At 43.7% G+C, this 21,742-nt stretch overlaps 1 protein-coding gene across 2 annotated transcripts in view; it reads right to left on the bottom strand.

Annotated features, from left to right (window-relative positions):
* The window catches only part of SMARCD3 (SWI/SNF related BAF chromatin remodeling complex subunit D3), a 2,604,506-nt gene extending 2,582,966 nt beyond the window's left edge, over positions 1 to 21,540 (bottom strand). Inside the window, exon 1 of one of the 2 annotated variants that reach the window (XM_069210707.1) lies at positions 21,432 to 21,540. In XM_069210707.1, the coding sequence (XP_069066808.1) occupies positions 21,432 to 21,443 (12 nt within the window). In that variant the 5' untranslated portion in view covers positions 21,444 to 21,540. The remainder of the gene's footprint in view (positions 1 to 21,431) is intronic. The other variant, XM_069210708.1, reaches the window with a different exon arrangement.
* Positions 21,541 to 21,742: the final 202 nt, after the last annotated feature.

Genomic DNA, 21,742 nt, shown 5'->3' with positions numbered 1-21,742 from the left:
ACAGAAGAAAGTTCAACTCTAGTGACGCCTATACTGATTGCGGAAATAAAATCTCCAATCCAAAGTATGGCCAGGGGTAAAGTCCCAGGAGCGGACGGGCTTCCACTAGAATTTTATCACCAGTACCAAGACCTGCTAGTCCCCCACCTTTGCGCATTATATGCAGAAGCATAGAATAGTAATTCCCTCCCCCAATCCACCAACGTAGCTATTATGATCCCCCTGCTGGAACCAGATAGACCCGCCACAGATAATCGCTCTTACCGCCCCCTATCAATGCTCAACATAGACTACAAAATACTAAGCCGGATCCTAGCTGACAGATTACTCCCCCATATGCCCTCATTGATACATCAAGACCAATCGATTTTCATACCCAAACGAAGCACATCCCAAAATATTAGACGCCTCATATCAGTACTCCGCTCCTTGCCCCCGAATTTACCACAAGCGGCGATCATCTCGGTCGACATAGAGAAGGCATTTGACAGCTTAAGGTGGGACTATCTGTAACAAGCTATCCTAAAGTTGGGGCTGGGCAAAGGATTTGTAAAGTGGACCAAACTAATATACACTAACCCTACTGCAAGAGTAAGAACAGGCAATTACATATCTCCTCCATTTCAGGGCGGCAGGGGCACAAGACAAGGATGTCCACTATCCCCCCTTCTTTTTGCAATCGCAATAGAACCCCTAGCGCAAATGGCAAGAACAGGCCTCTACTATAAGGGCATCCCAATAAATAACTGGTCCCACCACATCACCTTATACGCAGATGGTATGCTGCTCTTCATACAAAACTTAGAAACAGACCTACCTGAGGCCATGAGAATGATGGAAAGTTACGGAACTGCCTCCGGACTTTGGATTAATTGGAGGAAATCACCATCTTCCCACTGCACAAAGAAACCCCAGAACCAAATGATACAAGAGGCCTTCCCTGGTCACCTAACACATTCAAAAACCTAGGAGTAAAGATTTACCACTCAGTAAATGACCTACTAGAAGGAAACATACAAGGAGCACTCAGAGGGATTAGAGCCAGTATGCGCTTCTGGGAAACACTGCCTCTAACAGTCACAGGTAGAATTGCTCTTCTTAAAATGATAGTGCTGCCTAGACTGTTGTACTATTTTTCAACCATCCCACTCATAATCCCGAAAGCAATATTCAAAGAAATAGAGTCCATGTCCGCAAATTTCATTTGGGGTCCAAGCAGACATAGAATGGCAATATGATCTCTTCAGAGACCCACAGCTGAGGGTGGCCTAGCCGCCCCTGATATGGAAATAGATTACTGGGCAGGACAACTACAATGGATCGCAAAATTATCGCGGAACCCTCCAATTGACACCGAACTATGCCTTCCCTTAAACTGCTCCATAGACAGGATATTGGGCATACTACTGAACCCCCGGAAATCCAAGCAACTGCTCCCGATAGAATGGGAGTCAGCTAGACACTGTTGGTACCAATATCTGAAGCGCTCCCGCATTAACACTCCATACGCCCAAGAAGCTCCACTCTCCTGTCTGACCCATATCTTAGGGAAGCAAAATATCCCAGGTCTCAACAAACTGATATCACATAATATTACTAAACTAGGAGACCTATACGGAGGAGGGAAACTCCACACCTACACTGAGCTACAAACACAATATGACCTCCCCCCGGTTTATTCATCACCCACAATGCCATCATTAAAATCGCCCAACAAAAACTTGGAGAACTGGAAACCTTTAACCCCCCCACTCATAATAGCTGCAACACTATTTGCTCAATTGGAGATCAAAAAAGTGTAGTATCAGGAATCTACAAAGTGCTACAAGCTAGCACACGCTTGCCCCTAGCAAAACTTAAATCCAAATGGCAATCGGACTTAGATATCAAATGGGATGAAACGCAATGGGATCAGATCACTTCTCATGTCTACTCGGTATCCAGAAATGCCAGGTTAAAATTAATAAACCTATACATTTTTCACAGGGCCTACCTGACCCCACAAATGATCACCAAAATCTACAGCACAAACTCCACAAGTTGTCACAGATGTGCGGAACCTGCAGCTAGCTTCATACATATGCTCTGGAGCTGCCCCCAACTTAACGCATTCTGGGAAGAGACTTTTGCAAAAACTTCAGCCTGCACGGATAGATCATTGAATAAATCTCCAGCAGTGGCTCTACTAGGGGACTTCCCACACCCGACGGCTTTTAAAATTTCCAACAAGTTTATAGACCTAGCTCTGATCTTGGCGAGACAGGAAATAACCACAAACTGGAAGTCCCCAACAAGCCCACAAATATCCAGATGGCAAAACTCATTAGAGAAGGGGGCAGATGTGGAAGGAACGTTACTGCTATGCAAGGCACTACGAGAGCTCAGGCCCAGAGATGATGCCTCCCAATGGGAATCAATTCTGGAAAAACTAAAATAACCAAATGCATCCACCGTAGAAGCAAGTATATCCACCACGGACTCCGACACAGACTCAAATGCCACACATGAACCCTAATGCTTAGCGAGCGAGGATTGTAACAACTAACCCTATTGAGACCTGGAAACTGTGAATTACATTTATAAAAGTTGAAGCATGAGGGGAGGGAGGGGGGAGCAGCAATTTAAGTAAAGTTACCTCTATGCCAATGTTGTTGTTTTGTTAAAAAAGTATAATAAAATCTTTAAAAAAAAAGAAATCAGATCTGGATTTGGACACCTAGGGAACAAGTTCTAGCTGCCCTCAGCTAACATCTTAGGCTGGTATTTGGTGTTTGTTGTTCCACCTTTCGTTTAGGGGTGGCTGGCTAAAGGTATGCACATGGGTTCATATCTCTATGGTTGGTGCAACTCATCATAGCTGGGCCGCATCAAAAGAAGAAACTGTAACAACATGAGGGCTAACAACTGGCCCTTCCCCTCTGTACATTGTACCTGTGTGTCATAAATGTGTCATGGTCACAATGGCTGGTTGACTGGTAATGCACTCCTAAGGAAAGTGGCTTTAGATGTCTCTCTTGGATACACATGATGAGACGAATACACTCCATTATTATGTCTGCTCACTAATGAAGGAGCATGTTTGCCACCACATGATAGTTAGGGCCACTGCATGTATGCAAATATGTGTGTAACACTCACTGGAAACCCATGGTATGTACATGTTATGCGTGCTATATCGGATGCAGTATCATCATGTCCGAGTGGCTTTAATTACTTATGTAATCATACACATAGTAATTGCCTTTGGAATTGTTGTACAGTGCACATTTCTCCCTTCCATGCCTTACAGGTGGACCAGCACCCTACACTGTTGGCAAAGTGGCTAGATTCGAGGACCCAGACAACTCCAGTAAGTGTTGATATGTCTGTTGTGTTTGCTGGTGATGGACTCCTGTATGTTGAACATATAGCAAGGTGCGATGCGCTGGCCAATCTTTTGTTTTGTTCCATGAGTGGAATTTTATTTTATCACCATCTTTGAGTTGTCCAATCCTTATCCTATTGTCTTATTTAGGGATTCTAGGTCAGTCCTGTAGGCCCCGCAATGTGAATAGGGATGAGTCATGTGGATAACACTTGTATCAGAAAGAGTCGCACTGGACCTAATTTATGATTTAGTCAGCCAGTCAGACCCAAATTCTCCCAGAATGGGGCTGCAAAATGCTTACCCACAGACTTCTGCTTCCTAATTCACTAATGTACTGATTAAACTGTAGGTTGAACTTCCTAGCAGCATGTAGCTCCATATGCAGTGCTACGAGTATGTGGCACTTGAGTGCTATGGCCTAGGTGTGCATGCAACTCATGGCCAGGGGTGTTCTTGCATCTCTGTGTTTGTTGTAAGTCATGGCTTACTGGTAGTAAAAAATGTGGACAAAGGTCTGCATTTCCAGACGTGTGGTGCTGGGATTGGTCAAGGGTTTGCTGTCTCCTATTTGGAGATACTCCTTACCTGTGGTCTGTGTGTGTGGAGCCAAACACATGTCCAGCTTTTCTAAGCCTCCTGGGTGTCCTTGTTAGAAATTGTTAGTTGTTAGTCCACCCCCCACCCTCAAACACAGGCATGGGTTTGTGAATAGTGTACCTAGGACTGATGATACAAGTTTGGTACACAGACATGTAAATCAGTGAATCTTTTGTCTGAACCTAGTATACACACTCATGTTTTCCACATGAGTACTATACTAGCAAGTCCATTTACAACTTGCAGATCATGTGGCCCTAGATTTCCATCTTGTACAATGACATTTGTAGCCCTGGCAGTTGTGGAGGATGTGCAGCATTATTGTTAGCTGACAACTGGCAGAACAATTATGCCAAAATCATGCCAGTTGTTACCCATCTTGTAGGGTTTGGAAGTGCTATGTGTGATAGAACTTTTGTAGGCTGGCATGCCATGTACTTTCTCAGGGACAATCAATGATCTGTATGATGATATGAGCTGTTACAAGTACAATAGATGTATTGTCTGATTTACTTCTTGTGCCATTTCACACAATGCAGTTCCTAATGTTAGTTTTTCTATTTGGATTCACAGCTGCAAATATGACACCCATCCAGGTCAGGGAGTTTCAACAGTGGGCAATGATGTATCAGCACATACTTCAAGTAGAGTCTGGGTACTGAAAAATGGCCCGCAGATACCGGCACGAACAGGCCTCCTGAGCCTGGAGGGCGTTCCCACAAGGTGGCCCTTCTTTGCTCACCACAGCCACCAACAGCACCACCACCACTACCACCTAGGTGGCACCACCAGCAGGCAGCTGGGACCATTGCGGCAACCACCTCAGCAAGTGCTCCAGGCCCTAGCACAGCAACACCTGCAGGGCAGCCCACAGCCATGGACACTACACGGCCCCACACTTCCTCGGCTGGCACCCAGACCACCCCAGCTGCAGCTATTGACCCTGCTGCTTTTGTACATATGCAGCGTAAATTGGACCGTGTCCTGCGTAAGATGAGTCAACTGCGGCAGGAGGTGCGACATGTCAACCGGCAGGTGCGGTCAATCAAGAGGACCCTATGGAGGGCCAACCTGTAGCAGTGTTGACGGACATGATTCCCTCCCCTCCCTCCTCTTTCCTGATTCTTATACTTTGTTGGTTTAGGGGGCTTAGTGTTAGGTTATTATAGGATGTTAGTTTAGTTAATGTTAGTGGGTGGGGGGTCCTGAATATTTATACTGTTTCTTTTTGAGTGTGTGGATGGGGGGCAATGTTGGGGTTCTTCTGTGTTTAAAAAATATATGTATAAAAAAAATGTTAAAAAAAAAATATATATATATATTTGTTTAGTATAGGATAGTATGTATTTAGGTTAGTATCTGTTGTCCTCCATTTGTCCCATCTCATAAGGGGGTGGGGGATTGATGTTTAGAACGTTTCGTTAAATGTGATAAGTAAGTTTAGCTTAGGTTAGTTAGGGACAGTTGTGGGTAATGAGTAGTTAGAGTAGATTAGGGTAGGTAAGACTTTTCTCCGAGTTTTCACTTCTGTTTTCACTGTTTAATAAATATGTAGTAAACCCTTTACAGTATGTGTGACATGCTTGTAGATCAGGACCTTGGCATGAATGTACAGTATTTCTTTTGTATTACATTTTGTGTCCTATGCTGCAAACAAATCCCAACTGAGCTGTAACATTGGCAGCTACCCCAAAGCTACCTTGCAAAGATTAGACCACTCATTGCAACCACCAAACACAGTTACTATGGATCCCAACGTGTTTTTTTCATTAAGTATGTTTTCAATGTCAGATACAGTGCTTCCAGATTTATGATTGGGGACACTGTGTTATGTCTTACTGCAGTCTGATGTCCAAGGAAACCCTTATAAGGTGAGTGGTAGTAAGCTCTCTTGTAGTGTAGTGTATATGACTCACATAGATCATGTGTTAAACTGTTCAGCATGATTACTTATTTGGATGTAAACTCATACACTTCCATTCATGCAGTTCGCTTATATTTGTGGGCAATGTTACATGTGTTAGTTTTGCTTTGAGGCAACATTTTGAAGGCACTATTTTATGGTTTAGATATCCCTTGAGGAAGCATTATTCTGTCCAACACAGCATTATGGTGTATAGTTTCTCTTCTCCTCAGATATTACCCTCAGGAAGGGAAGGGAAGGAGTATGGTAGAATCCAGGCCACTGTGCATAGTTATCAGCCTACATTATTTCAGGACAGTTGTATTGACAAGCTAGGTAATTTGACAGGAGGCAGAATTCAGTGGTCTACTGCACGGTTGATGTGTCACATTACACAGAGACAAAGTGGTTGTGTAAGTGCTATTTATTGAAAAGTGCTGTAGTGCTATATGTACATTGTCCATGATTGTTAGTCCTTTATAGTGACTTCTTCCATTGTGATCCTACACAATTGCTAAAGGACAATTCATTGAACATGCTGGGGTGAAGTGTCAGACAGTGCAGAGGGACAGGATTTGCCAATGAGTTCGTGAGAGACAATCACAAGGCAGGCTGACAAGATAGACAGTGGTTTGCAGAACAGTGCTTGAGTACAGTTGTTGCAAGACTGGCATGTTACGAAGCGCAGGACCTTGGTAACAGGTGGCCATGTGGCAGGGGCTAGTGCTTCTGGGCACTTTTACGTGTGAAGGTGATCTGTTCCATGTCTTCATCTTCCGATGTGTGTGTTGCCTCCTCTGTCCTTGTTGGCGGTGGTTGTGAAGGGGCAACACACATCTCAGTGTGTGTAGACGTGGAGTCAGACATCCCAGTAGCTGCTACCTGTGGGGGTCTTAAGGGCAGTACTGCTGCAAGGAGTATCTGATGGTTCTTAAGAATAGCAGCCACATCATGATGGTAGGCAGCCAGGTCGGCCATGAGGGGGTCGCGATTGCATTCGTGCATGCAGTGGAAGGATTCGGGTGCGAGGTGTTGTGGCAACTCCCTTACTGCAGTGGTGAATTCCTTTACAGTTTGTTGTAGTCCTTGCAGGATGGATGTTAGCGCTTGCATGGCTGCTGCCTGATCTGCAGATGACATCATGCACAAACGCAGCCCCTCAAGGCTGGCTGCCATATTTTGCACCCCCTCTGCAATGAAATAGGGTACAATTAGAGTGTCTGTGTTGTGGCATTTGTAATGTGACATGCCTGCCTTGTGATGATTTAACATTGTGATCTTGGTTCCTGTTCATTGATCCAGACTTTCAGATGGGCATTCTCCCAGGCCTATGCCCCACCTGCATGTCACATGTATTGTGGTCAGTTAGTAGACTTCTCAGCATCATATCCTCTAGGTGTTGGTTTTGGCCAAATAGTGAATTGCCACCTTCTTGTCCTACTCAACCCTCCGTCTACTTCCATTCTCATGGTGAGACCTTTCACTGGCTGTGGGTGCTCTGATGGCACTAGCGGCACACTTAACAATCTGGACCTGCCCCAGTCTCTGATCTTTCACATCCACCTATATGTAGTTGAAATGTAGTGTATACTATGTTTTGTCATTGTTATGGCACAATATGGATGTCAGCATTGGTAATGTGTACAGCTATTGTTGGGGAATGTGTGGTACATTGGATTGCCCTGATTGTCGTAGCAGTGTCCCATTTCCTCCTCTGACTGTGCAGGTGTATTTCGGTGACCAGTTACATGTGTCCTCCCCCCAGTGCTGTTGTCTGAGCAGTATGACATTTGGGATGTTGCATTGTGATCCAGGCACAGGGTGGACCCTGACATATGCAGCATGGGTGTGACATTAGTGCTGTGTAGCTCCTAATGTTGATGACATTGGCTGATGTTTGCGGCAACTATGGGCATTCAGATTTGACAAGACTGGAACATTTGTCTTGTTTCAGGGGATTGTTAACGTTGTCATCCTAAACCCTCTAATTTAGGTGTGTATGATCCATGGGGACGTTACTGCCATTGACTACTTGACCAGTACACACAGTGGAGGTGGTAGTGGCAACTGTTGTCAATGTTACATTCCAGTTGTCGGTATGGCTAGAGGTTGTTAATTTGGCCCTAGTTAATGTAGGGGGTATAGTGGCTGATGTGTGACGGGATGTCAGTTTGACGTTGTGCCCTTCTCTCCTGGCATGGCTTTACCTTTGCAACATCATTCGCATGGCCGAATACCCCCATGGAAATGTTGTTGGTGTTGTGTTATGGTGTGCCCTAGCTCTTCTCTCTACAGGCCATGCCCCTGTGCTGTACCCCTTTACCCATACCACTCAATGTATATGATGACTTACATGCATTGTCTAGTCGGTATTCCCATTAGTGCATTTTAGTTTCCCATGCGACTTACCCTGCATGTGCGTTGTCTCCTGGTAGTCTGCGCTGTCCTGTCCTTGAATCCATGTGACAATCTCCTCAGGGATGACGGCTGCCACCATCTCCTCCATGTGGTCCAGGGCCTCCTGGTGTGCTGAACTCCCACCTCCAGTCTGCAGTGCTGCCTTCCAGTTCCTGGCCATCTTTTCCTTGGTCCTGCGCTTGCAGTCATGCCAGCGTTTCTTGCACTCGATAACTGTTCTGTGTACTTCTGCCACACTGTTAATCTTGTCAACAACTTATTGCCATATTGCCTCTCTCCTACTGATTGGCAACTTTGAGATGACAAACATTTGGTGCTGGTGTTCCGTCACCTCTTTTACCAGAATTTCCCGCTCCTCTGAAGCGACACTTTCTTTTCTTCTTCTCCCTGTCCTGGTTCCTGGTCTGTTGTCATCTTCCTGGGGTCTGTACAGGCATCTGGAATCCATTTTGGCTCTCCTCTGCTGAAATGGCTGTTTTTGCAGGGAATTTTAATGCTATTGCGTCAAAAAACGCTGCATATCCTGTTTGCGGCGTCGTAAATCGGCTCAGTCATTTCCGCCTCATTGACGTCATTTTCCTTTACGACGTGACGCTGCGATGTGCGTAGAAAAAAAATGACTTACACCTGTGGTTTGCGCCGCTGTGCGTCAAAGTATAAATTTGACGCCCGCATGGCGCACAGTAAAGGTGTTAGCCGGTGGTAATATTTTTGACGCAAAACTGCATCGGCGCAGTTTTGCGTCAAAAAGTATAAATATGGGCCCAAGATCTTTCCTACAACTTAAACTCCTGTTTTTATTAAATAGTTTTATTTTTACTTTTTCAATGTCATTTCTATGCCATTCTCTGTAAAGGGCTCTAGCACTTTTTAACCAAGGTCTTGAGAACCTGTATCAAGAACCCCAATAAATAATTTAGGCTCGCCAATATCTAAACACATATGCCTGCAAAAGATATTATGTAAAGGGGCTTAACTGCCATAACTCCCATATGAATTCCCCACAAAGAAACTTCTTAAAAATGTAGAACTTTTTTTCCAGATCCTTCTAGCACTTCCTGCACCCTTAATTTATTCGAGCCACCCGTTGTAACACAAGTGTTCCTTATAATTTTGAGTGACTGGTTCAGTTTTTCTAAGCCAAATTCTACTGCTCTTACTTTAGCTGCATACGTCCTATACATTTGTGGTGTATTTATTTGAACATTATTTTATATCTTCCTTGTGTTTTATCCTGTTGGACAGTAATTTCACATCACTTCACCTTCATAAAAGTACTTTTCCCTCAGGAAGGTTACCAAAACTGAAATTATATGCAATTCATTTTTTTGCAAGATACTAGCTTAGCCCTGGTTCAGATATTAACAGGTGTAACATTTAAATGTACATATAAAGTAAACTAGGAGTTAGAGGTGGCATTTAGTACAGTAGTTGACTTAAATAAGTCCCTGGGTAGTGTGATTGTTGGGGGCCTATGCGGTTTGTTTTTGTGTGCAGTCTATAGGTCATACCTAGAGACGTATCTCTGGCATTCTAGATTATACAGGTTTCCAAAGTGATGATATTTGGAGTCTTTTTGAAAGTCGTCAACAGGGAAATTTGACAGGTGTTGTAGGAAGGTAGCCTCTTTCTAGCCTTGTTACCCCCACTTTTGGCCTCTTTGTGAGTATATGTCAGGGTGTTTTTACTGTCTCACTGGGATCCTGCTAGCCAGGACCCCAGTGCTCATACGTTTGTGGCCTATATGTGTTCCCTGTGTGGTGCCTAACTGTATCCCTGAGGCCCTGCTAACCAGAACCTCAGTGTTTATGCTCTCTCTTTGCTTTAAAATTGTCACTGCAGGCTAGTGACTAATTTAACCAATTCTCATTGGCACACTGGAACACCCTTATAATTCCCTTGTATATGGTACCTAGGTACCTAGGGTATTGGGGTTCCAGGAGATCCCTATGGGCTGCAGCATTTCTTTTGCCACCCATAGGGAGCTCAGACAATTCTTACACAGGACTGCCACTGCAGCCTGAGTGAAATAACGTCCTTGTTATTTCACAGCCATTTTCACTGCACATAAGTAACTAATTAGTCACCTATATGCCTAACCCTCACTTGGTGAAGGTTAGGTGCCAAGTTACTTAGTTTGTGGGCACCCTGGCACTAACCAAGGTGCCCCCACATTGTTCAGGGCAAATTCCCCGGACTTTGTGAGTGCTGGGACACCATTACACGCGTGCACTACATATAGGTCAATACCTATATGTGGCATCACAATGGTAACTCCGAACATGGCCATGTAACATGTCTAGGATCATGGAACTGTCATCTCAATACCGGGGGGGACAATTCCATGCATCCCCGGGTCTCTAACACAGAACCCGGGTACTGCCAAACTGCCTTTCCGGGGTCCCAGGAAGGCAGAAGAAAGGATTTCCTCTGAGAGAGGGTGTTACACCCTCTCCCTTTGGAAATAGGTGTGAAGGAGTAGCCTCCCCCACCCTCTGGAAATGCTTTGATGGGCACAGATGGTGCCCATCTCTGCATAAGTCAGTCTACACCGGCTCAGGGATCCCCCAGCCCTGCTCTGGTGCAAAACTGGACAAAGGAAAGGGGAGTGACCACTCCCCTGACCAGCACCTCCCAGAGGAGGTGCCCAGAGCTCCTCCAGTGTGTCCCAGACCTCTGCTATCTTGGAAACAGAGGTGTTGGGGGCACACTGGACTGCTCCGAGTGGCCAGTGCCAGCAGGTGACGTCAGGGGCTCCTTCTGATAGGCTCTTACCTCTCTTGGTAGCCAATCCTCCTATCTTGGTAGCCAAACCTCCTTTTCTGGCTATTTAGGGTCTCTGCCTTGGGGAATTCTTCAGATAACGAATGCAAGAGCTCACCAGAGTTCCTCTGCATCTACCTCTTCACCTTCTACCAAGGATCGACCGCTGACTGCTCCAGGACACCTGCAAAACCGCAACAAAGTAGCAAGACGACTACCAGCAACATTGTAGCGCCTAATCCTGCCAGCTTTCTCAACGGTTTCCTGGTGGTGCATGCTCTGGGGCTACCCTGCCTTCACCCTGCACCAGAAGCTCTGAAGAAATCTCCCGTGGGTCGACGGAATCTTCCCCCTGCTAACGCAGGCACCAAAAGACTGCATCACTGGTCCTCTGGGTCCCCTCTCATCCAGACTAGCGTGGTCCCTGGAACACAGCAACTCTGTCCAAGTGACTCCCACTGTCCAGTGACTCTTCAGTGTGTCCCAGACCTCTGCCATATTGGATTCAGAGGTGTTGGGGCACAATGGACAGCTCTGAGTGGCCAGTGCCAGCAGGTGACGTCAGAGACCCCTCCTGATAGGTGCTTACCTCTTTCAGTAGCCAAGCCTCCTTTCTTGGCTATTTAGGGTCTCTCCTCTGGGCTATTCCTCAGATAACGAATGCAAGAGCTCACCAGAGTTCCTCTGCACTTCCCACTTCGACTTCTGCCAAGGATCGACTGCAAAAACCGCAACAAAGTAGCAAGACGACTACCAGCAACATTGTAGTGCCTCATCATGCCGGCTTTCTCGATTGTTTCCTGGTGGTGCATGCTCTGAGTGCTGTCTGCCTTCACCCTGCACTGGAAGCCAAGAAGAAATCTCCCGTCGGTCGACGGAATCTTCCCCCTGCCAACGCAGGCACCAAACTTCTGCATCACCGGTCCTCTGGGTCCCCTCACATCCTGCCAAGCGTGGTCCCTGGAACACAGGAGCTGGGTCCAAGTGTCTCCCACAGTCCAGTGGCACTTCTGTCCAAATTTGGTGGCAGTAAGTCCTTGCCTCCCCACGCCAGACTGCAAATCTGTGTACTGCGTGATTTGCAGCTGCTCCGGCTTCTGTGCATTTTTCCAGGACTTCCTTTGTGCACAGCCTAGCCTGGGTCCCCAGTACTCCGTCCTGCATTGCCCAACTCGCTGAGTTGAAATTCGACGTCGTGGGACCCTCTTTTGTGACTCTGAGTCGACCGCTGTCCTCAGATCTTCTAAGTGACTCTTCCGGTACTTCTGCAGGTGCTGCCTGCTTCTGTGGGGACTCTCTGAGTTGCTGAGCACCCACTCTGTCTCCTCCTCCAAGGGGCAACACCCTGGTCCTTCCTGGTCCCCAGCAGCACCCAAAATCCTCAACCATGACTCTTGCAGCTAGCAAGGCTTGTTTGCGGTATTTCTGCGTGGAAACACTTCTGCAACCTTCAGCACGCCGTGGGACATCTTCCATCCAAAGGAGACGTTCCTGGTCCCTTCCATCGTTGCAGAATCTTCAGCTTCTTCCACCCGGAGGCAGCCCTTTTGCACCTTCATCCGGTGTTTAGTGGGCTCCTGCCCCCCCTGGACACTTGCGTGACTCTTGGACTTAGTCCCCTTCCTTTACAGGTCCTCAGGTCCAGGAATCCCTCTTCAGTGTTTTGCTGGTGCTTGTGGTTCTTGCAGAATCCCCTATCACGACTATTCTGTCTGTCTGGGGTAGTAGGGTAACTTTACTCCTACTTTTCAGGGTCTTGGGGTGGGGTATCTTGGACACCCCTTACTGTTTTCTTACAGTCCCAGAGACCCTCTACAACCTCCCATAGGCCTGGGGTCCATATTTGATTCGCATTCCACTTTTGGAGTATATGGTTTGTGTTGCCCCTAGGCCTATGTCTACCTATTGCGATTCTATGTTGTTTGCACTACTTTTCTTACTGTTACTTGCCTGTTTTGGGTTTGTGTACATATAATTTGTGTATTTTACTTACCTCCTAAGTGAGGGCATCCTCTGAGATACTTTTGGCATATTGTCACTAAAACAAAAGTACCTTTATTTTTAGTAACTCTGCGTATTGTATTTTCTTATGGTATTGTGCTATATGATATAAGTGGTATAGTAGAAGCTTTGCATGTCTCATAGTTCAGCCTAAGATGCTTTGCCATAGCTACCTCTATCAGCCTAAGCTGCTAGAAACACCTCTAGTCTACTAATAGGGGATAACTGGAACTGGCACAAGGTGTAAGTACCACAACGTACCCAGTATAAGCCAGGCCAGCCTCCTGCAGGTGTACCTTAAAACTGAAATCCTCAACAGAAAAATGATTCAACAACTAGCAAACTCACTATATGTTTCTAGATACTGAGTGGAACCTGCCAATGTAATTCCATAGCTATTCTGAGGGACCACTTGGGTGCTCTAACTAGGCACCAGCAAGGACTGGAGTAGTCATTGCCTATTTGACTAGGCCCCTTTGTTGGCCGGAGATCCTGATCAGAGAGAGGAATACTCTTCTCTGAAAGAGATTTGAAGTCAAAACTTTAAACATCTTCTCTTTCTGTCCTTCACTTCCTATAAGCCATTGTTAGACCTGTCAGCCTTAGGGTGGTCTTCCACCAAACGTTTTGCTTGCTTGCCTTCATTTTGTCTGGATTTTTGCTCTGTTGGCCTTAAGACTCTGTGCACTTTACCACTGCTAACCAGAGCTAACGTGCATGTGCTCACTCCCCTAAACATGGTTTGATAGACATATACCTGATTGCCATATTTAATTTACATGTAAGTGCCTTGTAGAGGGGACGGAACTTGCTGGCCTGCAAGATGGCTGCAAGCTAAGAGTGCTCTGTCGGCCACCAATAATCCTAACCGATCCTGTAGTTCCTGGACACCTAAAAATCTCCATCAAAGCCCCTGGGCCCACCTCAACACTTGCTGGCCCAGGACTGAAGAGCTTGGCTGATTTGGAGTGGTCCAACCACTGGAAGGAAGGTGCGAGCTATGCGGAGTAATGCAGGCCTGTAACCATAACTGCCACAGCCTGTGCGGGCTGCTGGAAGTTGGCTGTGCAGGGTCGGGACATGATGGGTGGCTCCCCGTGTCAATTTGAGAGACATGTCTGCCCGTGGGGGAGTCTAACGCCTGGCGCAATGGGACACGCGGGCTGCTCGCGTACCTAGCCATGGGGCCTGGAAAAGGTGCGACCCTCTGCGTCCGATGAGGTTGTGTCGGCCCGAAAGCCGGCGGGGGAGACAAGCACGTGGATGACATCGGCTAGACAAAATTGTGGACCTGCTGCAGACTTCCCAAGAGATCCCCACTGATACGAGGAGTGCTTCCCCCCCAACCGGCGGTCCTGATACGGGGCCCTACGCTGCTCCGGAGCTCAATTGGGCTGCGAGGGTCCTCTCTGCTTGCCCCAGGGCAGAATGTGCTGGGGGGCGCACCACAGCCTAAAGAAGAGACAGTAAGCGAATACTTAAACACTCACAACTTACATTACCAGACACCCACATAACAGAACTGCCTCTCTTGGAGCAAATGCCTCACTTTTCCTAACTTCACCAGTATACTCAACCACAGTCGCTACGGCACACTGAGGGTGGTATTGGTATAATTTCTCCATGATTTTGCACTGCGCATATAACAACAATATTTTCATAATATGGAAAGGTTCCTAAGAAATTGAGGACAGCTATTAATAAATTGAATCAAGCTGGCGATCGCATTGGATTTACTCACACATTTGATGAGAAGAAAATATCTTTGCTTGATGTGGAAATCGCGCATATAGAAAAAGGTTTAGAAACCAATGTATACTCCAAACCTACAGATCGGAATAACTTGTTGCACTATAACCGTTTTCACCAAAAGGCTTTAAAATGTCATTTACCTGATTCACAAATGCTAAGGATACAGAGGATTATATCTGACCCGATTAAATTTGAAGAAGGTAAGGATAAGATGACAACAAAATTTACAAAACATGGATATCCTATATCTGTCATAAACAGAACTGTAGAATGGGTAAATAGCAAGCACATATAAGATTTACTAATTTCTACAAAATCTAATAAAGAGACTGAAAGAATAGTTTACATTTCAACGTTTTCTAGCAGAAGCATCAGTGTGAAAAATACAATATTAAAATATTGGCCAGTGTTACAAACAGAGGAGGATTTTCAAGTCATATTTAAACATCCACCGTTATTTCCATATGAAAGATCTAAAAACTTTGGCGAGATGTTAAAGAATAACGTCCAGAATGAAGAGATTCTTATCCATAAAGGAACTGTTCCTTGTTTAAACTGTGGCAATCGCAATAATATTATCAAAAGGTACCACCATTACTCACCCATGGAAGGAAACACAAATCAAATTAAAAACCACAGCCTCTTGTGACACCAAAACATGGTTTATTTGTTAAAATATCAATGTGGACTGGTGTACATGAGCAAAACTGAACGGAAAATCAAAGCCAGGATCACGGAACATAAAAACAATATTCAGACAAAAAAATGAAAAATCTACTATAGCTGCTTACTTTTGGAGTCAAGGTCATAGTATTAGTCAAGTATAACTCACAGTGTTGGAACTTGTAAGGATAAGAGAAGGAGCTGATCATAGAAAACTTATTACAAAGACAAGCTTTTTGGATAAAAAAATTAGATACCTTGAGTCTACTTGGACTTAACGATCGTTTTGAATTGAGCTGCTTCTGTGCAGACAATTTGATATATGATTTACAGTATTTTTGTTTTTTAAATTTTTTAACACAGGTATCAATACACGGACTATCATGTTAAACCTTATAATAATTAAATATCACTGTAAGCATCAGGCTTTCAATAACTGAAGTACTTGATACATTTTCAGTGGTAAAGATTTTCTTATTTTCATGAAGCACTAGGTAGATTATTTTTTATTTTGGAATTTATTGTGATTGTTTTATCAGTTATATATTCCTAATGTGCTAATAGCCCATACGAATAAAGTTACGTTTGTTTATGATTAAGGGGTATATAACCACCCTGAGCTGGTTTACAATTATATTGATTTAGGAAAACATTACACCGTCTGTTCACACATAGTTTTGATTAAAAGCGGGACATACCACATAACTTTATTCTCATAATTTGGATTTATAATGTTTCAGACTGAGTTATCTATACAGAAGAATGTTTCACTATGGCGGACGCTTTACGATGTATAGAGCAGTCCGTCATAGTTAGTTGTCTCCTACTTAGGCTTAACAAACATGGTAACTATGTTAGGCGCCAAGATGAATGACTAGAGATTTATGCATTTCCAAAGTGAGAATGTTGAAGTTGTTCCATTTGAATAGATGCAATCACTTTTTTTTTTTGCACAACAAGATATCCCGTAGATGAAGATACTCGTTACTAACCATCTAGATGTATTTTCTTGATAAGCATAAAAACTAAGCACACTATTCAACACTTTTTCAGCTTTCGGTTGCATGTGAGTTATTTATAATCAGGCCTTGAAAAATCATAAAAATATTACTAGACCTGCAGGTCGAGTAGCTTGAATAATCTACTCAACCAGACTGTAATGTACTTGACCCTGAAACAGGTCTCAAATTGTGTGATCCCAGGCAAATATTGTATTTTGCAGTCGCCTCTTTCTTCATTCTGATATATGAGTGCACCTTCAAATACGTGAGTTTAGTATTTCTGCTGTAAAAAAATAAAAATAAAAAATCCTGTGGTGTTTGATTGAATACACTAAACGTTTGCTCCATGTATAATAAATCTAGCCCATATATAGGGTACACATGATCCATGCATGACTTGCCTCTTAGTTTACTAATAGCTTTGCCATCAGGGCAGGAGTGTTTCTCAGTTTATGTTTAAACACTCACTTTTAATAAATATATTACTAAAGCATGATGTGGTAGCGCACTGTCATTTACAGACAGTAAATTTCCAAGAATCGTTCAAAACCTTCCCACTAATTTGCAGCTTTACTGATAAAACTATACAGTGTATTAACAATAATTTGTGAAAATTGGGTTTCAGAAAACATTTATCATTTGCACATCACCAAGTAAAGTGTCCTGACTTTTTTTTACCATTCTATTAAAATGTTTTTTTCATCACACAGAAGTAGAAAAAATGGTCTTCCATAGTACTGAAATATATTTTGAAATGTTTGTTAAGTTGAGTTAGCTATATAAAAGTTGTGTGTTAGGAAAAACCTGATACCAAGAGCCTTTCATTTCACATAGGTCAGACAGTTCACCTTACAAAATCCTGAAACTCTGCAGTCAGGAGGAAAAGTATTTGCATTGCAAGAAGACAAACTGACATTTGACCTCTGTCTGAACACAGAGCAAATGTGACAAGAATAAGATTTAAAGGCATCCTAATTGCTAATTCAGTTTCTGACTGAACAGAACACCTGTTTCTTTGTCCACTCTCCAGAAGGATTGAGTGGAATCTTAAAATAGCTCGATCTCATAAAATAAAACGCGCCAATGCGAGTGGTCAAGTAGCTTTTTCGAGCCCTGATAATGTTTATCGTGTTCTGAGTTCACTTTATTTTGACTCAGATTTCACTATGATATAAGTGAATGCATAAACAATACTAACCGCATGCACGAAGAATACGTTAAAAAGACTTATCATGTTTAACTTATTTTTTTCAACTACGGCACTAACACCTATTGAATGATTTTGCATGATTGCACGTGACACGCTTATAACGGACAGTCAGTTTCCTCTTTGATTCTGATTTTTCCATTAATTAATCAAGAGAAGTGAATGGATAATTGTGTGATAATAGATTTCTTCATGCTTGCGTTTAGACACCTACATTTATATGAGCACTACAGGATGATGGGCACAGTAACATATTGATACCACATAGACTACTAAGAATCCAGCCCTATCAGTTATTAGATATATTTTACTTTGTAGATACCCTGAAGAAGGGCTGGGACCGAAAATGCACCAGGATCGGAAGAAACGTTTTGAATGATGAATAAGTATTTGTAATTCAATATGAAAGGATGTTTTCGATTTGAAATTTTTGGGGTGGTATTGGAAGTAAAACTAAACATAAATTTAATGATAGCATGATGAAGTTTAGGTCACCAACAAGACAACTGAGGAATTTGGTTTAAAATTTCCTGGAGGGGTTTGGTGAGTGCACCAGAGAGACGCTGCTCCGATCTCGGAGTCAAAGCAAATTTGATCATTAAAAGGAAGGACGTCTACTTTTTAGTTTTACATGACCAAGGAGTGAAAAACTCCTAAATTAGTTTTCTAACTATTGAGCGGCCTACCCCACCCACTGGGTAGCATTGGGGATTCCTTATTAAAATTAATACGTTGTAATTCCTAAACCAGGGGTAGTAGATATATCGTGTTTGGTACCTATGAACTTGTAGTAATAAACCCTCTTTAATGGTAAAGTCAGATTTATTACTACAAGTTGAAAAATTCCACTTTTAATATTTGGCATTTTCCTGCCCTTAGCTCTCTGTGCCTGTAACCTGCATTAGGGCACATGACTGGGTGTAAATGACAGATAGGACCTTGTCAATTCATCCCAGGCAGTAACACAATAGGGCGATTAGCAGAGCCTGAATGGGCCATTACCTGACTTGATGAGAGGGCAGAGCTAAGCACATCCCCACTTGCAACTGAATAGGCTAGGCTCTGCCACAAGACAATAGGCTTACCAACCCTGTATTGTCAGTGCAAACAGCTACAAGCCAGGGCAGGGGTGGCAGGAAGTTCCTAGAACTTCAGAGATCCCTTCTGGAAACTTCTCCCAACTTCTAGGAGCAAGGCACCAGGGTATAAGTGCTGTAATTCGAGTGGACTTTGGAGCAACCTTACTGTCAATTGCTTTTCTGGAGCGCTCCTGCACATCAGTTTGAATTTCTTCTATGTTTCTTTTTGGAAGAAATTCATTTTAAACAGGGCTTTGGTAGCTAAGTTACCTTTAAATTCAAATGAAACATTTTCAACAAAGGATAACAAAAATGCCTCAAATGGTAATAACAAAATGAAAAGGCGGTTTCAGAGAGGAGAGGGGAGTGGCACTGCTCTGTGCTGCACACATGTGTGTGTACTGAATGATTTGGATATATCTAATGGTTAATGTGGGAAGTGGGTGGGATCCTTGGGAATTATGTTCCCAAACTGTTTTTGTTTTACACACTTTTAGTTAAAAATATAGAATTGTCCCTGTAAGGTTAATGATGACCCTGAGGTGCCTCTTTGCTGAAAGTGAAGGGATTGGGTCTCTTGTAATGCACATCTAGGGGAGAGGGAGACAGTAAATGAAGAAACAAGCCTTCTCACCAGCGTGTGTACTAAGTAAAAGAAATGTAAATGTGTTCAATTGCTTAATCGGCAAATCTGCAGGCTTCTTGAGAGCCAGTATACAGCTTTATGTGATGGAGTCACTTAATGCTCCAGGTGACAAAGATTTATTCTTTTTGAGAAGTAATTTAAGGGGTTACCAGCAGAGTTCTGGAGTGTGTCCTTTTAATGGAAACTTATGAAAAAGGGTATATATTAGGTACAGTCCGATGGCTTATTTATAAATATATTTTTTAAACTGTTTATTAAGTTTAAAAAAACAAGATATATTTCCACATTTTGTAGCCTCTTAACATACCACATGTGTGAAACAAAATTTTAAAGCAGTCACTGGCAAAGTCAATAGATCTTGTCTTGCCGACCTATTGGCTTTGCCAACACTATACAGCATTGGCAAAAACAGGGAAAAATGAGGGGAAAAAAAAGGATTGCTGCCACTACCATTTCTGTCGGCCATGTAATTCCATATGTGGGGCATGTGTCACCACATATGCGCTACGGAATGAGACAGGCACCGTATTATTTTTATTTAGTGCCCCTTGGATTGGTAAAAAATAAATCACATTTTCTTGGTGCAGTAGTCCTTTTGGCAATGCTTAATGGTTCTGCAGCAAACAGCAAACAGCAAACAGCAAACAGCAATTGCCGGGTCCTCCTTCCCCCCCCCCAACCCCCCCTTCCCCAAAAAAAAGATTAAAAACAAAAATGAAAAGGCTTCAAGGGTGTGGGTTGGAAGGGGGAGGATTGAATGAGCAAATGTTAGTGACTATAAAGCAATGAGAAAGCCCTAAGCCCAATGCAACTGGGCATTGTCTCGTAGACCAGCTCCAATACTAACACGTGTTTACAGAGTTTTCTATCAAAGGTTGAGACTTCGTATGAATACACATCAATATTCACCCTCTGCACCAACCAGGATTCAGTTCTGTGGCTGTTTGGCGACACACACTTATCTGCAGCGCTTTCATCGACCAAATGAGCTTTCTTAACATACCATAAAAAGAGTGCATTTACCACAGATTACTTTAACTTGCATTTTTTCCATTTAAAGTGTGTGCATTATATTGTATATGTACTTACCTGAACGGAATGCCAACAAAATAACTGAAGAATATTTAGGTTTTTTTAGGCACATCTCTGGGACCTCGTCACACTCACTGGCCCCTCCACCATTGCGCTCAGGATTATATTTCCCATACTCTTCTATGCACTTCGACCGCAAGTTACAAAAACTATAAAAACAGCTTACATTCCAGCTACTTGGTAGCAGAGCAACAATAGATGAGAATAAGAGACATTTGTGATCTTTAAGTGTGAAGTATGGAAATGGATAGCTTGTCACCATTTTGAAAGACTCACAGTTCTTCTCTTGAGCTGCCATGCATTCGATTTAGCATTGAGACTGCAGGTGGCTGTAAAGAGCAAGCTTGTGGAAGTCAATGCAGTACACACTTTTGTACCCGGCTAACAATCCAGGTGGGGAATAGCTCTCACATTGTTTTACAATACCTTTGTTGTAAGAAAGTAATCATAATACAAAAAACAATGCGAGGTGCAGGGATTCACAGATAGCTGCAAAACCAGCACTTCACAAATGAGAACAGTCTTTCTCTTTAGGTGCATGGGCTAATTTACGTCTCGACGGCGCACTTTAAATGATTTGCAAAGGAGCATCGAGGTAGTGATGACGGATATTAAAGCAGAATTTATGTTTACTCTGTGAGGTGTAGAGATGCCTATTTGGAACATGGTAAGTAGACACATTCTGTCCGTGGAAGGACGGGGTAATGCAGCTGTTCACGAGGATGATGTGATGAATGGGTTGTGATGGAGTTGTGCAAGAAAGATTTGGTGATCCATCTGTTGGGGGTGAGCGGTGGCGATGTTTAATGCAGGTCTAGCACACAGATATTCAGCTGTTTGGAAGGGGCTGGTGAAGCTGTGGCGGGGAACGTATCATAACTATCGTGGGGACTGTGGCAATCTCGCCGGGAGGTTCTTTGCACTCCCGCCTCTTTCTCATACCTTTCTCTCCATGCTGCAGGAGGGGTTCCCTGCTCCTTTCTGGCGTCTCCCGGTCCCCTCTCCTATCCGTTCTTCCTCGATGAGAACTAGGGCCAAGATGGGATGGGCAAAGAGCAGTGCGCATGCGCGAAAGCTCCGCAGGCTGATTGTGAGCAGAGGCAGCAGGGAGGCTCTGAAAACTACTAATCTTTTCAAAGAAACGGGGAACATCGCTAACTAAAATCTTATTGAAGCAGATGGCATCTTCAAACTCCCACCTGTTTAGGAGACAAAGTGCTTACAACCGATACAACGTCACCTCACCTCAGTGC

The sequence above is a fragment of the Pleurodeles waltl genome, chromosome 10 (assembly GCF_031143425.1).
Source record: "Pleurodeles waltl isolate 20211129_DDA chromosome 10, aPleWal1.hap1.20221129, whole genome shotgun sequence".
Classification (NCBI taxonomy): domain Eukaryota; kingdom Metazoa; phylum Chordata; class Amphibia; order Caudata; family Salamandridae; genus Pleurodeles; species Pleurodeles waltl.
This window is presented reverse-complemented; position numbering and strand designations above follow the sequence as displayed.